The sequence below is a fragment of the Bactrocera neohumeralis genome, chromosome 5, assembly GCF_024586455.1.
Source record: "Bactrocera neohumeralis isolate Rockhampton chromosome 5, APGP_CSIRO_Bneo_wtdbg2-racon-allhic-juicebox.fasta_v2, whole genome shotgun sequence".
Taxonomy (NCBI): domain Eukaryota; kingdom Metazoa; phylum Arthropoda; class Insecta; order Diptera; family Tephritidae; genus Bactrocera; species Bactrocera neohumeralis.
This window is the reverse complement of record NC_065922.1, coordinates 68,193,316-68,218,059: the sequence shown is the minus strand read 5'-3', so window position 1 is coordinate 68,218,059 and position 24,744 is coordinate 68,193,316. Positions and strand designations below refer to the sequence as shown.

At 29.0% G+C, this 24,744-nt stretch overlaps 1 protein-coding gene across 2 annotated transcripts in view; it reads right to left on the bottom strand.

Annotated features, from left to right (window-relative positions):
- Positions 1 to 24,744, bottom strand: part of LOC126758444 (serine/threonine-protein phosphatase beta isoform) — a 97,723-nt gene that overhangs the window by 66,766 nt on the left and 6,213 nt on the right. The window contains exon 2 of one of the 2 annotated variants that reach the window (XM_050472709.1): positions 6,521 to 6,802. The exons of the other annotated variant lie outside the window; for it this stretch is intronic. Within the exon in view, the coding sequence (XP_050328666.1) occupies positions 6,521 to 6,802 (282 nt within the window). The remainder of the gene's footprint in view (positions 1 to 6,520; positions 6,803 to 24,744) is intronic. 2 annotated transcript variants of the gene reach the window in all.

Genomic DNA, 24,744 nt, shown 5'->3' with positions numbered 1-24,744 from the left:
TAATATTTCATGAGCTTAATTTTTTTATTTTTATTTCAAACTTTAATTATTACATTTTAATTAAATTTTTCATAGTTGGCATCCCTAAATTGTGTAAACATCACAAACTGCAGCAAAGCCCCAGCACCCTCGCCAAATTAGAAAGCACTGTAAGGTAGCTGGCTAATATAGATCAGCCAAATGTGGGCGGCCAGTGCAGCAAAACACGTGAGCGCTCAATTAATATAAATATATATTTTATTTGCACGTTTCTTACTGCTTAATACAAAAATTGTCACGAATTAGTGCTGCAACGCCCACATACACACGCCCCAAATTTCTCACGGTATTCTGTAAACTTTTCGTTAGGCATGTAATTCTATAAAATTATTTAATAAAAAATACAAAAATAAAAAGTTGTACGGATGTCTCTATATGCATACATACATACATACATACATGTATTTACAAAAACAAAAAAAGCTCGGCTGACTGGGGCGGGCATATCGTGTGAACAGCTCATTAGCAATGTGTTGCCCTATACTATTTAACGGTATTATTTCATAAATTTCAACTTTACTTTTGTTTGGCGTGTCAATTTGTCGCCCCATGCGCCCCCCCCCGCCTGCATTGGCAAATGCTTTTATTTGCCAATACCAAAGTCTTGCAAGGAAAAAATATTTTTCAAAGTTTATTGTCGCGTGTCATAATTTCATGTACAGCCGTAATATTTAAATGATTGAAAGGTGAAGGCAAGCAAGTAGAATAAAATAAAATAATAGAAAGTAACTATTGTCTTTGATTTCAGCAATTGCACGAAGCTAATTAAATTATTAGGCACATGCCTAAGTTACTTCATTGTGTTCTATGTTAATTTGGTTATATGTGCCTCGAGGCATGCTGCTCTGGAAGAGCGTTCTCCGGAACATATTGATTATAAGAAAAGATTTGTACATAATTGTACTTGCAATTAAGTAAGGTTCAGCTTAAAAACAAGTTGAATTAATAGGTTTTACAGACAACATCGGAACGATCATCGAAGTTAATGTTAGATGAAAAGCTGATAGAAATGCAACAGAAAAATATTCCAATAAAGGTTATTTAAAAAAGAGCTTAAAAGGTGCTTCAAATATGATGAAAATAAGTTCTAAAGCTTAGTTAAAAAAGAGCTTAATAGTGCTTCAAATATGATAAAAACAGTACCGATGTTCTGAAATAAATATTCAAAATACGATAGAAATCCTAGAGTGAGAGCAGGAAAGATTGTATATTTATCCATAAACACTAGTCAATTACGAAATCTATAAGAAAATAGCTACAAGAACTTGAAATAAATTTTCTGTTACACAACTATAAGCAGAATAAAGACAACTCGATCTTAGCAAGATCTTACGTTCAATATACCAAAAATAATGTAAAAAAATTCTTATAATTTTCAAAACGGAACTAGCATAAAAAAAAAGAAATTAACGAAAATGGACGCTCTTGGAAAGCTGTATAGCTAGAAAATAGAAATTCGGTTTTAATATTTAAAACTAAAAGAAAGTGACTTTGAAGAAACCAAAACAAATAAAACAAATTTATTTCTTTGGATCCATATTATCTACATTATGTCTCCTAATGTAATTTTTGACTTTATTTTATTTATCTTGTTTTTAAGCTTTTTTTGTTGCAATTTTTATTTATTTAATTTTTTTTTAATTTTTTTTTTTTTTTTTAATTTTTTATTATTTTTTTTATCTTTTTTTTTTAATTTTTCTTTATGTTTTATTATTTTACTTTTTTTTTTAATTTTTCTTTATTTTTTATTATTTTATTTTTTTTTTTAATTTTTCTTTATGTTTTTATCATTTATTTAATGATTTTTTTTATTTTATTTTCATTATTTTAAATGCTTATTTTAGTTTTTATTTTATTTATTTATTATTTATTTTCATTATATTTAAAAAATAGTTTTTTTTATTTTATTTTTTATGTTATATGCATTTATTTTTTTATGTTTTATTCATTTAATTTTTTTGTTGCAATTTTAATGTATTTTATTTTTTTTTAATTTTTCTTTATTATTTTATTTTTTTTTTTTTGTTGCAATTTTTATTTATTTTATTTTTTTATTTTTCTTATTATTTTATTTTTTTTTAATTTTTCTGTATTATTTATTATTTTTTATTGTTCTTTATGTTTTTATCATTTATTTAATTAATTTTTTTTATTTTATTTTCATTATTTTAAATTCCTATTTTAGTTTTTTCATTATTTTTTAAGTTTGTTTTTATTTTTTAGTTTTTTTATTTAAAAAATATTTTTTTTATTTTATTTTTTATGTTATATGCATTTATTTTTTTATGTTTTATTAATTTAATTTTTAATGTTTTAAATTTTTATTGAGGTTTTTATTTTAATTTCTTTCCCTAAATTTTTTAATTTTGTTTTAATTTTTTAGTTTTTTATAATTAAAAAAAAGTTGTTTTTATTATAATTTTTTTCCATATATTTTAATTTTGTCTTTATTTTTTAGTTTTTTCATTAAACTATTTTTTTTTAATTTTATCTTTTATGTTTTATTTATTTAATTTTATTATTTTTTTGTACTTTTTTAGCTTATTATTAATTTGTTTTTGTATTGAAATTTTCATATATTTTCAAATACATTTTTTTTAATATGACTACTATGCCTTTATTTTGACTTCCTTGTCAGATCAGTATATTTTCTTTCATAATTTATATTTATTTATTATTACTACTTTTTTCTCTTTATATTGTCGCGAATTTTTATTTTAATTTTATAATTTACTTATCTTGTGCACAGTTTTTGAACATTTCTTTTATATATTTAATTACAATTGTAATAAATAAAATTTTAGATTATAATTATTTATTTATTTTGTTTTTTCTATCCAACCAAGGCTCCAACATTGCGTGCGTTCCTTAAATTCAGCAAACACTTGCCTTCTTAACAACACATTTACATTGAATTTGCTGAAGGTGAATGTCGTGATGTCAGAGCAAGAAAGAAATCGCATAATAATAACAATAGTTTGCCAATAAAAATAATAAACAGTCTAATAACAGCTACATTATAGCAAATAAATCTATTTAGTATACGCGCAGACATTAGAAATAAAGTCGAAACAAAAAGAAAGCCTTGCGCCTAACCACTTCCTACGCAGACTTCATCAAAAGCTAATAAAATCTGATTTGTTACACATGCCAAGCAAGGCACAGCGAGGCAATGACTTTGTTGATTTATCATAATTTCAAGTAAAACGGTGCGACGCTGCGTATACGTAACATTCAATTATGAGTACACTCTATATAAAGTTTTAATATATACTTGTATTTACATACCAATGAGTGGATATGTGTTCGCGTGTGTATAAGTGAATTTGTTTGTATATATGTGCTTGTAAATATGTGTGAATGTGTGTGCTTGCGCAGCAGGAAATAGCTAATCTAAGTAGTAATTTGGCGCAAAGCGCGCTTTGGGAGTGATTTCGCTGCAAATCCCGTTAAGAGATTGCGTGTTAGCCTTCTTTCGTTCCCCTGCCACAATCCACTGAAGGTTGCGTCGTAGATTTCGTTTACTTTTTTTGTGCCGTGCTTTAATTTCTTACCTGCCAAAGTACTTATCTAGATACGAATCGCTGCAGTTGGTTGTTTGCAAAGGTCATACACGTCGGACACTTTTGAATAATGAGGTCATTTGGCTTTTATTCTAATGCTTTTGATTGTTTTAAGCAAAGGCTAAAGGATTACAATGGAGGTCACTGAGGGTAGTTAATAACTGGCGAAAGGATTAAATTAACAGAACAAAATTGATTTTACTGCATAACAATTATAGGTAGGGGAACAGATAAATTGAGAATTCACTATTTTATTGCCCTCAATTATGTAAAAATTATTTAAATGGCCAAAGGGAGTTATGGAATGACTTTGGAAGAGCATTTAACAGTCTTGAAAGTCGCAAAGAACTCAAAAAGGTTGGAAAAAGAGGAATTGATTAACTCTGAAAACAAAAAAGAAAAGCAAATCAAATTTTTTTTTGTGAAGTTGGTCCCCAGTTAGGCCTGGATTTTTCGGATCTTTATTCTACATAAGTAGTCTTTTTACCAAACCAAAATTTAGCCCACTAAGTATCATGGACTATAATCGTGTGTGCGGTGTCTAAGCCAATAACGAAGAAGTATGATCCGCAAAAATAAATCATAAAGTAGACAGGATTCAAACCAATCCAACCATATAATCCCAACTGAATTCATCTAACCTGAAACAAACTCAAGTTAACCAAACAAACTAACCTATCCAAAAAAGCAATCTATCAAAATACCAATATTTAAGTCTAATAAAACAACTCAAAACCCAACTAGAAAGTATACTTTTCAATCAATCAGAAAATAATGCCAACGGGAGTCATCCAATATGGAACAACTTGGCTGAAACCGACCAGATCAATAACTTAGCTTTATAGGTAAGTATCAATAACTATCCAACTAAAAAACAAACCATCGATAATAAAACTACAAAACCTAAACCAAAACGAAATCTTTCTTCTATGATAGACCAAACTAATCAAAAATCAGTTAAAAAACGTACTAACATAACATCATTTCAATGCATATAGACCAAACTCTGTTGAAACTAACATTTCAGGACCGTAAGTAGAAAACAAATCGACGAAGTATACATCAAACAAAACATAAAGCAGTCCAGAACAGATTTAAAGACAAACATTTTTATAGATCAAAGTGATCTGAAACAAAAACTTTAATCAAATTAGTAAGATAATCAGTACACTTTTGATAGGACAAGCTAGAACGGAACACCATTGGGCAACCTATAACCTATCCTATCAAAAGTGAACTGATTTTCTTTTTAATTTGATTCAATTTTTTTATTTTTATGTATTGTAAAATAGAATAAACTATTCATATATCTCATAAATAGAGGCTAAACAGATTAGAAATCAATCATAAGACGCTGCAGCAGGTAAATCAGTCTACTAAGCATTGCCCTTCTAGCTTCGAAAATATTTCGAATTCCCATCTTTAACTTTGGGGACATACTCTTAGATTATTTTTAATGAGATTTAAGCAAAAATAGAAAAATCGATTTTCTGAAGCTCCTAAAGCAGGAAAACCCCTGCAGGCCTTGAAAACCTTTGCTACTGAAACCGAAACCGTAGTTGAACTAGAACAGCACTCAATAAATAAATGGAAATTAATCTACACTTGGTAATCAATGTTGAGATTTTTACAAAGGATATCGGAATCATTGCGAATGTTGGGAAAGGTTTACGTTGATTCAGTTTTATCAACAACACAGGCCCACAATGCTTGAAAATCAACAGACAAGTGTTAGAGAGATGGCTAGTGAGATCGACAACTCTAGCGAGTGACTCAGTACAAATGATTTTGGTGGATATTTTGGGTATGAAACTTGTTCTTACTCAACTCGTCCCGATAAAGCAAATTTTTTTCAAAAAGAGTACCGCAAACAGTTTTCTTTCGACATGTTTGATCGTGGGAGTTCTTATCCTATATTGATGGAGAGCATTATAACTGATGATTAGACATGGTATTATGAGTTTGACATGTAAACAAGTCAACAATCATCGGAATGAAGGGAAAAAACTAACCGAAACCATAGAAACTACGCTAAAGGTCGCTACAAAATCAAGGTGATGCGCATTGTTTCTTCGATATTCGTGGTTTGGTGCATCATGAATTTGTTCCGGAGGGACAGACGGTGCAATAGAGAGTTTTATTTGGCCATATTGAAGCGTTTGCGTGAGAACATCCGTCGAAAACGGCCGGAATTGTGGAAGAACAATTCGTGGCCATGATTGTGATCGAATTTAAAGTGATTTTTTCTTGTAAAACTAAATTCGCTGAAGGAGCTTAAGCCCTACCAAAAAGTGCTTATAAAAAGTGTTTCGAGGAGTGAAAAAATCGTTGGAATATGTATTTTACATCTGGTGGAGATAACTTTGAAGGCGGCAAAATAAATTGTAATGAATAATTAAATCAAAATATAGCAAAGGAAACGGGGAAAATGGAAAGTAGATTTAAATGTTTAAATTTTTGGTTCGCAAAACACCGTCATATATTTTTTTTATAGACTGTGCATATAAAAATTTAAGACTTCTTATAAAAAGTAACAACAGCTTCTGCTCGGAGAATTATACGCACAATATTCAGCTTTAACTTTAGTACACATATTACCACGAACGACACGACAACAACTAAACACACATTAATTTGGGCATGGTTAAGAATTGGTTTCACAGGCTAGCACAGTTACTGCAAATAGTATACATACTTATGTAACTAAGCGCTTTATAAGGACACATATAAAAAGAGTTTCCAAATTCGATTACGGAAATTGTGTGCAAGTTAGCTACAACAACAACAGTTACTTGTAAATAGCAAGAAGGATTTGGTTGTGACACAGAAGACTGTGTTGAATACTAAAAAGTGTACAGATGCCACATAATTTTTTTCAGTGTAGTGTGGTAATTTCACAAAATAAAGCTTGTAAATACCAAATTCGGCCACGAAAAAATCACGCAATTTCAATTTCGACTTCTTGGGCTCTTCACGCGGATGATGTACCGTTATTTGATCGCCCTCCTCCGAGATGAGCGTCTCACTAGGCGGCGACAGCGCGAATTGTTCGAGCAGCCGACGCTCCTGCTCCTGCAGATCCTCCGCTTCGCCGGGCGATTGTGCATCGGTTTTTTGTTGCTCCTTCTGCAGCTGCAGCATATGCTGAGCGACGAGCATTTTTTGCGCCTGCTCTTCGGCCTCTTTTTGCTTTTTAAACGCTGCACATAGTTTAGAGCGTTCGTTTATCGCCAAATTGTTGGGAATTGCGTATATTTTTGTATTTTTTTTTTAGTTTGTGTGTTAGTTTCGTTTTAGTTGTGTTAGTTAGTAAGGCGCGTAGAAAAAATTTAAAATTGTTAAATAAAGTTGCTTGTTTGCTTAAATTTAAAAATTATTTATAATATTTAGTAAAAAAATACTACTGAAAAAGCAAAAAAGTGTCGGAAAATTTAGAGGAATGGAAAACTTAAAATTTGAATTTTGGTATGTGGATAGCATAGACTACTAGAGGTGGAGAACAAAATCATAAAAAAATCGTAAATAAATAATAAATAAATAAAGTCGTAAAAAGCCACGCATGCACGCAGTTACCAGAACCACCAGAAGCCTTGTGATTAAATAAAAAAATTTTATAGTGAAAAATATTTTAAGATAACTTGTAATTTTAAATTTTTTCCCCCTTTTTGTTTTTTTTTATTTTATTTATTTTTATTTTATAGTTTTATTTTATTAGTTTATTTTATTATATTTTTATTTTATTTTATTGATTTTTATTTTTTATTATACTTATTTATTTCATTTACTTTTGTGTTTATTAATTTGGAATTAACATATTTTTTGTATTAAATATATATACATATATACATATTTTTAAATTTAATTTAATCGAATATAACTTTTTCTTTCTATTTTTTTTTGTTTTTTTTTAATTATTATTTTTTTCTTTATTATATTTATCATATTTATTTATTTAATTTATTTTTAATTTTATGTTATTATATAATTTATTGATTTATTTTTGTGTTTATTAATTTTCTTATAATATAATGTTAATTAATTTATTTAATAATAAAACATAATATTAATATAATTTTTCTTTTTTATTTTTATAAGATTTTTTCTAATTGTTTTTTTTTTTGTAGAAATTAATGTACTCTTAATTTTGTTTGTTTATTATTTAATTTAACTTTTTATTTTTATAATTATATTTTTTTTATTATACATATGTTTATAATTTTTTTTTTTTTGGTTTTTATTATTATTGAGATTTTTTTTTTTTGCATGAATGTTATGTAACATCCTATGAATCTCCGCTGACGTGGTGAATAGATCCCTTCTCAAAACAAACATCCGCAATTCTTAAGGAGCAGCCTCGGAGGATCAGCAGGATGCAATAGGACCGACAGCTCAGGCATTCTGTTACCTCAGTATGCAAGGATGACACCTTGCAGAAATTAAGGTAATGTCGCTATCGCCTCCGTTCCGTTAAAACCTTAGCAGTACTTTAAGTACGTTAAATGTTGATTTAAGTCCTGACTAGTGCTATGGTCCTAGCTCTCAACACGAATTCCGATAAGATTTCGTGTAAACCCTCGTGTGGGCTTCTTTGTAATGGATAATAAACACGCAAAATGATAATCCACAAGGATGGAAAATGAATAATAAAAATAATAAAAACAAGAGGACAAAGCCAAAAAGTACAAACGGACGTCAAATTGAATGCCATCAGAAGGTAACTGTTTACACGGAAGAAACCGCTTTCCCTATGCTTAAATCAGCGATTGCAAACAAGCAAACAGATAATACCTCGCTCGCGAAATGAAAATTCTGAAGACGAGAGCAGCAAAAGATGAGACACTCCTAAAGTGTCGCGCTACACTCAAAAAGATAAAGTAGCAAGGCTATAGCAAAAACACATAGGTACCAAGGTGTAAAAATGTGATATCTGGTTGTACGAGATTCGCGACATTATCGGTAACCTGCACTGGAACTGGATAGAAGCAAAAAATATACAAGACGTACGAACGCAACTAGATCCTCGTAACAGCTCTTTTTAAACGGACTTCAATAAGCCCAGTAAAAGAAGAGTCAGAGAAAAGGGGGGCGAGGACCGGAAATACCGTGTGGCATATAATAAGATGGAAGAGAAACCGCAGACAAAACAAGATAAAAGCGCAGAACAAACCCCAGGAAAAAAGGAGACAAGCTTCAGAAGCAAAAACAGTTGACAGAACCAGAAGCAGTGCTAATTAAACCGAAAGAAAGTGTTAATTACGCCGAAGTGCCTCAAATCATAAAACACGTCATAGCGGATAAAGATATGGTAGAAGTTCGGGCAATACGAAAAACAAAATCAGGAGCCCCTTAAACTGATTAAAGAAAACAAGTGAAGCGAGCTAAAACAGGAATAATAGGGATCCGAGACGTCAGCTGCGTAATACGGTTGCTAAAGAAAGCAAAATCAGGAGCCTTGCTACTATTAACTAATGAAAGAGGAAAAGCGAAACCAGAGTTCTAAGCTCAGAGCAATGTGGCATAGCTTAAGACCAAAATATGTGGTATAGCATCTGTAAGCTAAAACGGAAGAATAGAGATCCGAGATCTCTACCTCCGTAAGACGGCTGCTAGAGGAAGCAGATGAAGAAATGACATATAACGGCTATACAAATACACGCGAACAAATACGCGCATATGTTAGTAGGCGGCCGATAGCGCAAACGGAGCACTAAAGTAACGTCACTTAAATATAGGATAGATGAAGCTCACAAGGAAAATTCCAAAATGTTAGTGATGTGACAACTTCGGGCATCTGCAATGGAGATGCCAAGGATTCGAGAGAAAAGTCCAAGAGCTATGCAAACGATAAGGTAGACCCGGGCTCAAGTAGAAATAATGCAAAAACCTACCAAGCTGCTGCATCTGCATAGAACAGACATGAGGGGCTCGTGTGAGGTGCACTGAGATAGGAAAAGGACATGAGATTTTGCAGTAAAACACATACAGAGGAAAATATTTTTAAACTATTTCAAAGTTTTTAATTATTTATTTTTTTGTAATTATTTTAATTGAATTTGAATAATTTTTATAATTTAAGTTTTTTTTTTACTTTTTTTAATTTATTATTAAATTAATTTTTTATATATAGTATTTATTTATTTTTGATATTTAGTTTTTATAAGATTCTGCTTGAGAGAAATAGTGAAAGAAAATGTGCGAAGAAAAGTGTACGAAATTTATACCCAAAACTCAGTGAACTTTTTTAAGAAATACTCAACTTGTCCAGCTGATTATTAGAAAACTTTTAAGAGCGCTAATGACTAAGGCTTATGCTTTGTTCTCTTGAGCGCAGTGGAGCTCATCAGTCAATGAGAAATGTGTGTTGGGTAACTGGCAGAGAAGGCATTTATTTTTATCAACCCATTTGTGTTGTAATAAATAATTTTCACGCCAAACAAAGTTAACTTATCAATAACAACTTGAAGCCAACAACACATTATGCAATGTGTGAAATATTTACAGCTATTCGGAATGTGGTGCACGTACTTTTTATGTATATAGATATATGTACATATATGTAAATGTAAGTTTGTGTGAATTAAAATATATGTGAATATATAAAAAAAACAACAGAAAAACAGATATGTAATGTTGTTTGTGCGCTGGCATAATTGATATGTAATTGGATACAAACAAATATATACACATACATATGTATATACGTATGTATGTATGCAAAGTAGTTACATAAAAGGAATACACTGCCAGCCATTGATTACCAACAAAGTCACGTATTTGCGCCTCAACTGCACTGAAAATGCGCTGGCGCTCAATTTTGTTGCTGTCAACTTGTCAATTTTTTATTTCGCTTTAAAATTTTTGCAATTTTCCCGCAATTTTTTGTTATTGCATATAAAAAAAAGAGCGTCTAAAAAGAACGTTCCCCATGAAAGTTGCACTGAATTTAATTGTGCGCATATTTCACTTAATTTGTATTTATTGCAGCTGCTGTTGGTGTTGTTGTTGTTCGACGTAGCTTTCATTTTAGCAGCACACGGTTATGAAACAGACATGGCAGTCAAGCCGAGCAGGAAAACGAAGCACGCAGTAAATGTGAAAATTGCAAAGTGAAGCAACGCAAGTGAAAACTTTTATTAAAAAACAACAATAACAAAAACTCAAAGCTTGCCGATATGTATTGGAAACTATAAACAGCAATTTGTTGTATGGAATTTCAATATAAACTGCCAACAACACCTGAATTTTCATGTTAACAAGTTAAGAAAATAAAAAAAATAAATAAATGAAAAAACAAAAAAATATCAATAACAGAAAATTGAAATTAAAAATTTGTTAATTTTTAACATTGTTAATTTTCAACAAATTTTTGTTTTTAATTTAAAAATAAGTAATAAAAAACGTTAAAAAACTGAAAATAAAAAAAATTAAAAAATTAAAAATATCAATAACAGAAAAAAAAATTAAAAAAAATTAAAAAGTAATTTAAAACATTTTATAAAAAATTAAAAAGCAATTTAAAAAACTTTATGAAATATTAGAAAACAAATTTAAAAATTTTATATAAAATTAAACATAAAAATTAAAAAAAACATACAAAAATTTTTTTAAATTTAAAATAGATTAAAAACTATAAGAAAGATATTTATATGAAAAAAATAAAATTTATAAAAAATTATAATAAATTAAAAAAAAAAATTAAAAAGTAATTTAAAACATTTTATAAAAAATTAAAAAGCAATTTAAAAAATTTTATGAAATATTAGAAAACAAAAAAATATATAAAAGTTAAACGAAAAAATGTAAAAACATACATACATAAATTTTTTATATTTAAAGTAGATTAAAAAACTATAAGAAAGATATTTATATAAAAAATTAAATTTATAAACGAAAAAAAACTAAAAAAAAATAAATTATAAAAAACTAAACGAAAATATCAAAGAAAATTGTATAAAAAATTAAACAATAAATAAAAAAATTAAAAAAAAAACATTAAATATAAAACTTTTAAATTTTAAATAAATAAAAAAACCTATTAGAAAGAAATTTAAACAAAAAATAATAATTTTGTAAACGAAAAGTTTTTGTGTTTACTTTAATTATTCTACACGCTTCTACAAATGAATGTTTAAAATGAGTCAGGCTAAAATCATGACTTAAAGCTGCTTCTATAGATAATATATATGATAGTCGAAAAGTAACTAGTCCTTCACAGGACCGCAAGCAACCATTTTATCGTTGGTTTAAAAATATAAAATTGTAAGTTTTTAAATTAACAACAACTCATAACTATGTGTAAAGTAACTAGTCCCTTCATGGTTTAAAAGTAACTAGTTCATCATTAATTAAAAAAAAACATATATTCTTACTTAAATTTTTTTAAGTAACAACTTGGCTATTATTTTAGTTATAAACATATGGACTAGTCCGAATGTAACTAGTCCTTCTGAATATTGAAAATTTTGAAGTAAACAAATAAAATCTCTTAATGGCTGAGAAAAAAATTAAATTGAATTCAAAGAAATAAAAAAATGGTAATTAAAAAATAATAAAACATAAAAAGTCAAAAATAAAATGTTAGAAAAATTTTAAAAGGAAGGTAAAAAAATAACTAATAAATCAAAAAATTAAAAAAAAAATTTTGACATAAAAATTAAAAGCAAAAAAAATATAATAGTAAGAAGGATTAAAAGATATGGTAATAAATAAATATTATAAAAAGTTTAGGAAATCAAAAAAACATGAGAATTAAAACAAAAATAAAGAAAATATTCTAGATGTATCTATATAAAAACAAAGATAAAACTAAGAACTTAAAAAAAAATTTAAAAGAAAATAAAACAAAATAAAAAAAAATTTAATAATATTTTTTAAAAATTAAATAACAATCAAAACACAAAAAATTAAAAAAAAAATAAAAAAAAAATAATAAAAAAAAAAATAAAAAAAATATAAAAAAAAAAAAAAAAAAAAATAAATAAAAAAAACAAAAATAATAAAACACAAAAAATTAAAAAAAAAAAAAAATAAATAATAAAACACAAAAAAGTAAAAATAAAAAGTTTAAAATAAAAGTAATGAAATTTAAAATTGAAATAACTAATAAATCGGAAAAATTAAAAATTATAGAAAAAATGTATGTAAAAAAACTAAAAATTAAAAAAATACAGAAAAATTTTAAGCATAAAAATTAAAAACGTAAAAACTATAGTATTGCAAAAAAAATTTTTTCTTGCTACCACTAAAGTTCACTGACAAAATTCTGAAAATATTACTCAAAATATCAGATTTCCTTTTCACCTCTTCTATGAAGCCTAAAAGCAGGAAGACTGTCAAACATTTACGCTAAAAAATCCGAACGCCACGCAAGTACTAGAAAATTGAATAAAAATGTAATCACAGCGAGCAAATCATCGGAGGAATGGAGAAATTGAGTGATTTGATTTCGCAGCAGCAAAATGTTGTGGAAAAAAGTAAAGAAAAATTAAATTCAAATTTATATAATACAGACATACAGACACGACATATACACATAAGCAATTTGGTGCAGGTGTGCTCGCCGCAGATGAGCAGCCGCTGCAAATGGCTGCGTTCAATTCCATTTCAATTGAATTCAATTACTATGGAAATCAGTAGCGATGATGAGGAGCAGTTGAGGGGGAAAATTATTCGAGTTCAGTTTTACTGATAGTTGTAGGGAAAATGCAGTAAGCGTCGTTGCATGGAATGACAGCGAAATGACAAAATGAGCGTTTAATGCGGCGAAGTCGTAACGGCATTTTTTGTCATTTTTGGACAATTAAAATTTATTTGTGGTGCAGAGGGGACACACATGCAGACATATGAGGATTTGCACACTGAATTCTCTCTTGTGAATAAAAATAACGAGATTCGCTGAGTGAATAACATCTAAATTATTATTTTTTATATTAAATTTGTTTTGATTTTTTTTTTATATTAAAAAGATGTATTTTTTTTACCTACATATAGACGTTTAGCACATTTATTTACATGTTAAATATTTGCTTTTAAAAACTGAAGTTTCGAAACTTTTTTAAGAATATTGTTTAGAATCTTACAAAAACCTAAAACAATTCAGGTAAAATACAAATTTCAATTTCACTGATTTTTTATTAATTTTTTTTTAATTCTTTTTTAATTTAATTTTTTTGATTTAAATTTAATTAATTTTTTTAATTTTTCATATATTCTGAATTATATACATATACAGTTTTTATTTTTTTGTCTTTTTTTTTTTAATTTTGGATGTCTTTAATAAGTGTTAAATTTTACAAAAAAAAATGTCCTTAAACTTATTTCTTCAAACAGAAATTCTGACTGCTCTATAAAGTTCTTTAGAGATCGGATTAGTTTACAACTTTTCGAAAATTTCCTCAAAAATTAGTTAAATTAAAAAAATTTTAAAAAAAATTAAAAAAAAGTTTAAAAAAAAATTTAAAAAAATAATTTAAAAATGCAGCAGAAAAAGTTATCGATAAATCAATAGCAAAATTTATCAGTAATATCATATAAACAGATATCAAGTATTAGGTATTAATAATTATTGATATATCAATATAAAAATAAAATATATCGATATTTATCAATAAATTTTCGATTATATCTATCGGCAGTAAAAATTATCGATTTATCAATATAAAAATTCAGCGCAAGTAAAATGCAACGAGAGTAGAATCAATATATCGATATATCCATACAAAAACTGTATCGAAACCAATTATAGATTTTTGAGTCCTCCAATCATAAAATGTATAAAGGAATATGCGCCAAACATTTTACCGAAGTAAAATATTTTAGAGTAAAATATCGAAAGCATAATTTATAAATTTAACAATATATAAATTTTAAGGAAGCAATATTTATCGAATTTTTCCGAATCAAAATGTTTAATAGCAAAATATCGTAATTTATCGATATACTATATTACTATAAAAAATTTGATTGAAGCAATATTTATCGAATTATTATTGTACTGAATGCGAATTTGAGAAAAATACATAAATCAAAATTTGTCGAAACCAAAAGTATACGGCATATTATACTAGAGTAAATGTTATTGATATAAACATTCTTTTTTATTAATCGTAACAGCTATCGAAGGTGAAATTTCGTAAAATTTTTCGGTTCCAGAAAATCTTATATCAATATAATATGATATCGAAATTTATCGATAGTAGACCGCTCAGCTGTTAAATTTAATCTCAATGGCTAAAGTTTTAAAAAACAAAGCTTTACGACGTTGGAATAACGAATAAATTGTATCGATATATTCACATCAATATTTTTCATTAATAACAGTTATCGATGAAAAACCTAACAAATGCAGTTTTTCGTAACATAACGAAGTTAAGAAAACATAATATTTATCGATAATAAAGCGATAGAAAATATATCAATTAACAGAAATTAAAATTTATCGTTAATAAAATACTAAGTTTTCATAACATAACGAAGTTAATCAAAATTAATATTTATCGGTAATATGGCGCTAGAAAATTTATCGATAGACCGAAATTAAAATGTATCGATCATAATAAAAACAGTTAATAATGAGAAATTCTTCAATGCCAAGTTTTTCGTAACATAAACAAGTTAATCAAAATGATTATTTATCGATAATAAAGCGATAGAAAATATATCGATAAACAGAAATTAAAATGTATCGATCATAATAATAACAATTATCGTTGAGAAACCTATCAAATGCCAAGTTAATCAAAATTAAAATTTATCGATAATATAGCAATAGAAAATATATCGATAAACAGAAATTTAAATTTATCGATTAAAAAAACAATAAATATTTCATATTAAATATAAGAATGAAATTATTTTTTTAAGGAAATTTAATAAAAGTTAAAATAAATTTACAAAAAAAAGTAAATAAATTTTACTATTTTAGAAGATAGATCGAGTTTTTCAATTGAATTAACTCCACTAAAAGAAAGCAAAAAACGCGTTATGTGCACTTTTATAGCAGTACGGTTATCAAATAAGTATATATTCATATGGAAATACGAAAAAGGATATAAGAAAGTACGAAAACCAATATGAGGTGAAAAATGAGACGCTGCAGCACTTGAGTGCCACACACTTCAACGAGTCAACGTAACACCGGCAACGGTGCAGCATCTAGTATGACCACGTATGTATGTATGTGAAGCGGTGCTTGTTGCAGCATACACGACGCACAAGTGCATATGAGGAAGTGAAGTATTGTAGTTACAAGTGAGAGGCGCCGCTGGAGAAGAGCCGTCAGCAGCAAAGCGCCTGAGTTGCCCTTTTTCGAGACAGCCCTCCGCAACACTTTTGTGGCTTATTACTATTGTTGTTGTTGCTGTTATTACCAATGTTATGGCTTTTGTTGTTGTTAGTGTTAATACAATGTGAGTGGCAACGATGACAAATGGTCGGAGCATTGATAAATGACAGTGTCGACAAAATATTCAGCTTTTGGGTTATACGCTTTGTTTTTCTTTTTTCGTGTGTCTTTCCCGAGTAGCGCTCATACTTGTTGTTGCTTTAACCAGGTTAGTTGGTTTTCATAGCTGCGTTAGTTGCTTTTTGCCTACGCTTTGGTTCTATATTTTTGGTCTTTTTTGTTTTGTTGTTGTTTTGTATGCCCGCATATCGGTGAGCCTCGTACGGAAATTTCATGTTATGTAGGTTATGTGGCTTTTTATCTGCGCACACTGTGAAGTGGAATTCGGGGTCAATTGGGGGTGTCATGCCATAGACTCGTACACGCGCACACACATACACATCAATTGGCGAACAATCACAAAAAAATGAAATTTCACTCAATTTCATACAGATTTTCGCTGAACCTTTGTTGATTGAATGCTTCATTTGTTCGAAATAATGACAGAGTCTGACGATATAGTATGTACATATGTATATATGATACATATAAGCACACAAATATAGTGAATAGTGCATGCTTTAGTTCTATTGAATAAAGCATACTATGTGTATGTGTATGTATGTCACGGTCTTTGATTAATTGTGCTAGAGTGAAGAATTTTCAATTATTGGATAGAACACGATAAAGAGCTTTCAATATACATTAATGTATGTGCCCACACGCATACATATCTAGGCAGATACCTTTATGTAAGGCAATGGGTGTCAACGACTATTATTATAATCGATTAGTTCGTTATCGATTTTCTGTTAGTGGGAAATTTAATACATACAGTTAATTATCTTTAAGAATTAGTTGTAAGCGATGCAAATCATTCTCATTTAGTACTAAATGTAATCGATAAAAAAAATTATCGATAACAAAACGAATCGGTTGTTTCGTTATCGATTATTTTTAAGTAATAAATTTTATTTTCTTTATGTACTAAATATTATCGATAAAAAAATATCGATAACAAAATAAATGGGTTGATTTGTTATCAGTATTTTTCAAGTATGAGATTTCATTTTCTTTAAAAAAATATATTAATCAGTAGTATAAAAAATCGATTCATCAAATTGTAATCGATAACTTTTAATCAAGTTAAAATTTATTCCAAACAAAAAATTTTATAATTTACATGATAAAAAAAAACGATTTTTAAAAGAAATTAAAATATTCATGGTTTACAAATTTTTGGGAGGGAGTGCATATTGAAATCGAAATTTATTTGAAATCGTTCGAACAACAATTGGAGATCGAGTGAAGCGCTTTATTAAATTTACGTCATATCAGTGGTATATTAACGTCATATCAATAATGTATTGCGGCAATATAACGATAATAAAAATTTATAAATTAAAATTTTCGATGACAAAATATTAATCGATAGTTAAAATAATTGCATAAAAATGGTCAATAGCGAAATTAATCGATAATTTCGTAGTATTGTTCAAAAAATAATAATAGGTTTAGATGTAGTCAATACTGAAATTAATGCATATTGCAATTTATCGATACGTAAGTTAATCGATATTGAAATTTATCGTCGTTATCGATAATTATTTTGTTCAGTCTTCTTCAAAAGGCAACAAGGACGTAACATGAAATATAGACAATTTCGGAATTCAACTTCCGAAAACCGCACTTTCTTCGCTTTCACTTGAAAATGTGCTTAAGATGACAATTAAAGCACATCTACGAAATTCTATCTAGTCAAAATAGAATTTCAATATTTGCTAGTAGATTATTTGAATTAGTGCGGTGCATTATTAAATTTGGACGTTGAAGATGCCATTTTATGTCATTTCCATTGGCTGGCGAGCGGTTTTAACCAAAGAGAGACAGCCGGTAATTGTGTGCTCGTAGTATACATATGTATGTATGTGTGTGTGTGTTTAATACTGCGCTTATCTTATATACAGACGCATGTTTGTCGCTTTAAGCATTCTCTATCCATGTCGGTGCGTCTTTCTAGCAAGACGTTTACAACAGGCAAGGCGTCCAAAGGGCTAACAAATTACAATTTGAAATATTTAAATGGATAAACGTGCTGACAGACATACATACATAAATATTATACATGTATATACTTAGTTAATCGTATAACTGCATATTTAAAGCATTCTAATACCCTACAAGCGAGCGCCGTTAGGTTATCCCACCCGCCAGCCGATTTGGCTGTCACCGTTACCGGCTTAGATATGTACATATGTATATGCAGTGTAAATTGTCTACAAAAACAACAACAACAACACTTTGTGAAAATTCGCTGCCAATGAAATGCCAAGTTGCTTTGAGCGTTTCAACAAAGTTAAGCCGCTTACCACCGGCGTATACACACACCTACGCCTACGACAACAACAACAACACAGTATGTGTACAAACAAACACAGCGCACACGACTACCCAACCACTCACATTTGCTCCCTTTATGAGCGCTAATTTCAATCCACGTCCGCTTGGGGCGCTTGCAGCTAGTCAAGAAGCTTGCAAATTGCATGTACGGGCGGTCGGCGGTGGTGAAAACGCAGCGAACTGTTGCAGTGATGGGTGCGGTTTAAAGTGCTAAGAAAATTTCGCAACTACCGTGCGTACGCCGAGGTCAGCCGACGACGAAAACGACGGCGGAGACGAAGACGTATGCCTCTAAGAGGAAGAAAACGACGAAGAGACAGCGGTAGAGCTCTAAGGGAAAGAAGAAAGTGAAGATGAAGAGGAAGAAGCAGACGTAGACCGCTAAGGCGAAGAAGTCAACGAAGAGGAGAGGACGTAGACCACAAAGCAATTCTGTAGAGGCAAGACGACTGCGTTGCGAGTGCAGTTAACAGTTATGTGCGACGTTTATGACAGTCGAAAGTGCAGGAAATTGCATTTTCATGCGCTGACATTGACGAGCATTTGTGGATTTTTCGATTTTCACAAATATTTTTTTTTACACGCCACAAATTGCGGTTGCTCATTTTTGCGGTCAATTTGCGAAAAACTGCAAATTTTTAATTTGCACGTTTGTGGCGATTTTTCATTTTTTTTTGTTGTTTGCTACTTTCATTTTCATTGCTTTTTTGTCTTTTTCATTTTATTTTTTTATTTTCATTTTTTTTTATTTTTATTTTTTTTTTTTTTTTTTTTTTTTTAATTTTATTTTTTTTTATTTTTTTATTTTATTTTTTTTTTTTTTATTTTATTTTATTTTTTTTTTTTTTTTTATTTTTATTTTTTTTTTTTTTTTTTTTTTTTTTTTTTTATTTTTTTTTATTTTATTTTATTTTTTTTTTATTTTTTTTAATTTTTTAAAATTTCTTTAGTTATTTTTCGCATATTTTTTATTTTCATTTCCCTTTGAATTTTTTTTTTGTTTTTTCGTTTTCCCTTTTTTCCATTTTTTTGCTGCATTTTCCTTTTGTGGCTTAGAGCCATGGGAAAATTGCCGCAGCAGCCGCGTTGGCAGCGAAAAAAATTTCATTTTCCGCTGTTGAAGCTCATGTTTGTTGGTTAGAAAATCGATCACGTTGCTTTGCTGCACTTCGTGTGTGTGCGCTGCCTAACGCATTTAATCGCCTCACACAGAAATGCGAGAAAAATCGATTTTGATAACTGAAGCGCAAAGCAAACTTTTAATCTAATTTGTCGTATTACTGTTTCAACGTGTCACTTTGTGAGTGGATTTAAGCAATTTGCAATTTCGTTGTCAACGCACTGGGTGAAGCGTTTACGAGCTGAAGCTTAGCACATGATGCGGCAGGTTGGGAAGTGACAAATTTAACAAAAACATGAAGAAAAACGTTAACTTCAGCTGCACCGTAGCTATAATGCCCTTCACAGCTATTTTTGTTATAACATAGGAGGATGGAGCCATACAGAGAAGTTCACGCAAGTGAGAAAAGTTTCTGAGCGCCACTCACTTGGGAGGGATCAGAAACGATTATTTTACATATGTCTCAAACAGCTCACGACTTCCGGTCTTATACCAAGTATCTTATGGGTAACCAAAAAACATTCGTTTGAAGGCGAGCTAAAGTGAGAAGGCGAAACATCGTTCCAAGGTGGGGTTTGGGACCCGCCACGTAAAAAAAAACACCTCCAATGCAAAGAACATAACAGCCTGGGATGAGAGACCCCTTTTGATGACGACCACTGTTAACGTATTAACGATTACGATTTAAGGACATGTACCTGGAATGTCCGGCCCCTTTAATTTGGGAAGGTGCCGCTGTCCAGCTGGTTGATGTCCTTGTTAGAGAAAGGGTTGACATCGATGCCGTCCAAGAAGTGCTACTTTAACGCCAGGGTGGGAAAGAAGGTATCTTTGTCACAACGGTCGGTGAATTCAGACTCCATGATGAAACATCCCCAAATGGGTTGAGGCTGATCGACTTCGCCGGGGCCCGAAATATGGTTATCTGAAGTACTAAATGCCAGCATAGGAAATTCATAACATATTTAGAACGGTAAGTTCATATGGCAGCTACATGCTATAGTGGTCCGATATCGGCGGTTCCAACAAATGAGCAGCTCCTTAAGGATAAAGGAACGTGTGTATGTGAAGCGCTAGTATACAAATATACAGTCTATCCGCCAGGGACAGAGAGGAAAACATGGTTAAATTGACTAAACTCGTCATGCTGATCGTTTATAAAGACACTTTATAGAGTCTCGGGCATTCCATATTTCGTGGCAAACTTAACCTATACCTCATTCAGGTTAAAAATATTGCGATAAAAATAATCTATACCTTTTCATTCAGGCTCAGAATCGCGCCATCAACCATCTCTTAAATATCAAGACAAGCAAATTTTCAATTTTGGTACAATGTTTTTATGTTCGCGCTACCATGTTAAGTACATAAGAAACTCAGTTTAGTACTTCAACTGGCTGGTTTCAGAAGTAACAATCAGCAAACACATCTTAACTTAAGATCAGCTCCCGGTCAATGTTACAAGGGTACTAACCTCGGTAGTGAGTGTACGTGAGCAATAATTTTATAAGCAGCAAAATTTCGATTCTTTTTCAATACTTCCACCTACCCAAGCTTATAATAACCCTGTTCCAGTTCCAAGAGTACACACTATCGATAATTGGCAGTTTGAGTCAAAAAGCATTAATTTTCAGTTTGGAAACGATGTTGCGAGAGTTCTAGCCCCCAGGTATGATAAGTAAACGAGTGAAAAGCGCTTAGCATGTTTCTATGGTCTTTTTCTAATACTGGGAGTCTAAACATTTAGAAAATCAGAAACCGGAAGTCCCCGGCATTAACCACGTTTTTACTGGAAAAAGATTAATCGATTAAACACGAAAGCAAGTCGGTATCTATTATTTAAAAAGTAAATATGTCTATATTTTTTCCAAAGTTTGAGCAGCTTTTATTATAACAATAACAATAAACAAGCTGTAAGCGCCACTGCAGCGCCAATGAGTGTGACGCCGGCGCTGCATTTGGCGCTGTTCGGTGAATGAGTCGACTACTAGCTGATGACTGGCTTGATTGTGGTGAATACAGTTTTAATTAAATTTAATTAAAACATTCAACTCATTTGATGCTTATTGTAGCGTTTTCTCAGTGTACCAAAAACAAGCAAAGCGAGCAGGAAAAATTAAAAAAAGTAAGAAAACAGTAAAAGCGAAAAAACTCATAAAGCACCAACACTAAGCATGTGAAAACAATAAAAGAAAAATAAAATATAAATAAAAGATAATTACAAACATACATATGTATGTATGTATGTATATGCACATACACCTGTACATATGTATGGTATAGTGTGTATAACGCACTTGAGTCTTCATTAATGATCGTTTTACACAATTTTCACAATATTAAGGGGAAAAATAAGAGAGAAAAGATAAATTGGAAAATAACCACACTTTTATTTATGAGTTTGTGGGAAAATGTGTAAAATTCTAAGCGGTAAGATAATAAAATGCATTAAAGCTATATAAAACCGAAAATATAAAATAAAATATTTATTATTAAAAAAAATTAATTTAAAATATGTAATTTAAAAAAATATAGTTAAAAAATAATAAAAAAAAATTATATAAAAAAATAATATTAAAAAATATAGTTTAAAACGATTAATTTAAAAAAATAAAAAATAATAATAATAATTTAAAAAGTTATAATTAAATATGAATTAAATATGATTTAAAAAAATTTATTTAAAATATGTAATTTAAAAAAGTATAGTTTAAAAAAATTAATTTAAAAAAAATAAAAAAAAATAATAATAATTTAAAAAGTTATAATTAAATATGAATTAAATATGATTAAAAAAATTTAATTAAAAATATTAAATTCAAAAAAATTAATTGAAAAACATATAAATCAAAAAACTATAATTAAAGAAAAATTAATTTAAAAACACCAATTAAAAAAATAATTAAAAACATTTTTAATTCATTTATTATTTTTTTTTATTAATGAAATATATTTTTTATTTAAATTAATTGAATAATTAATATTTGTTTAATTAGAGAAAGTAATTTTTTCTAATTAATTATTACATTTTTAATTAACTTAATTAAAATAAAAATCAATTAAAAGAAAAATAGTTTTTTAATTAAGCAATACTTAATTAATAATATTCAATTTTTTATTTTTTTTTATTTATGAAATATTTTTTTATTTAAATTAAAAAAAAATAATTCATATTTGTTTAATTAAACTTAAAAGTAATTTTTTTTATTAATTATTATTAATAATTTTTATTTATTTTTTTTTTTTAATTAAAATATAATTTAAATCAATTAAAAGATTTTTTAAAATTAAATTTGTATTTACTTAATTTAAAAATCAATTAATTAAGCAATACTTAATTAATAATATTCAATTTTTTATTTTTTTTTATTTATGAAATATATTTTTTATTTAAATTAATTTAATAATTCATATTTGTTTAATTAAAGAAAGTAATTTTTTTATTAATTATTATTTTTTTATTTACTTAATTAAAATAAAAATCAATTAAAAGAAAAATAGTTTTTTAATTAAGCAATACTTAATTAATAAAATACAATTTTTATTTTAACTAATTATAAAATTTTATTTAATTTATTTAATATTTAATATTTATTTAATAAAATAAGGTATTTTTTCTAATTAATTATTAAATTTTAAATTTTAATTACTCAACCAATTAATTTCTATATTTTAATCCATTAACTAATTAATTGTTATTCAATTTAATTAATTAAAAAATTATTTTTATTTTCTATTTAAATAAAAGAGCTTAAAAATCTTAAAACATAATTTGGAAAATATTAGAATGAATTAAAAAAATTAATCATTTAAATACTAGAAAAGAAATTAAATAATAAAATTAAAAATTACGACAAAATAACGGTTAAGTACATTACATACTTATGTATACATATGTATGTATGTACATACGTAGCGCGTTTACAAAACGCCCAGTTGCCAACTGGCGCTTAGTTGGAGCACCAACAGTGTCGAGCTGCTTTTGGAGCGCAGCAAATGCAATCGCAAACGCTTCGATGATTTGTGAATTATACACACATATTGTTATTGTTGTAATTATTGTTTATACTCATATTAATGTGATTTATGGCATTGAAAAGAGAATTTTCAAAACCCCACAAGCTGCGTTCGATGGGCGCACGGACGCCGTTTGGTTGCTTGCTGTTTATGAGCAAGATTAATGATAACGGTGTTTTCGTAATTAAAGCTACCAACGCGCATAAGTACATTACAGTTGTATAGTATGTAATTTTATCCGGTGTGTCAAGTGAGCAATGAACAAAAAAATTTAGAAATTGGAAGAATTGTTCTTATACTCAGTAATGAGTTGGAACACTGGTGCACGCGCTCTCAGATCCATATAGAAAATATTAGATTGTACTCAAAATACACCCGTTGCATAAAAATCGGTACTGTATGAATTCAGAAACACTTAATATGCTGTAGAAAGCCATACAACAATAAACTATTGCGACAAAAGATGCTCAAAAGCTCCTAGAGCAGGGATTAGAAAAACTCTCTATATCAAAGTTTGGTATTTACCAACTAGTTGTAACTTATATAGCAATCGGTAATATATTGGCTCCAATATATTGTAGTATTGTGTCTATCAGTCGCCAGTCTACCCACAAGAGATGTGAAGAGAGCCACAGAACAGTCTTTTCAATGAATGGAGCTTTCTACAGCTAAGCTTTACACTTCTTCTTGACTTTGAACGCGTTATTAGATCGTCGAAACCTCATCGAAAAACAGCGCCGCTACATCCACTTACTCTCGGAGGTAATTTTTCGTCCCAACCCCAGTCAACTCAAGATCAATTCTAGTAAAAACCGATTAAAATTCGAAATATTTGGACTTAACCTCCAACCGAAAAATACTACTCGAGAATCTTTCAGGAAAAGCTTCACCGGACCTCACCCACAGAACATCAATTCGTAAGGCGGCTGATAAAAGTGAAACATTGTATAATCCATAATGTAAAAGATATGAACAGATGACAGATTATAAATGATACAATAGATATGTGGGGATCTTAAATTGAAGGCGTACAGTTTGTGCAAGAACTGAAGCCGCTCGACCTTCCCAAGCGACATCGCTCTATGGGCTCTTGAAAAGTTCCAAGAAGATCCCACGTTTTCGAGCCAAATTTTGTTCAGCGATGAGGCCCATTTCTGGCTCAATGAGTATGTAAACAAGCAAAATTGCCGCATTTGGGACGAAGAGCAAACTAAAGAGATTCA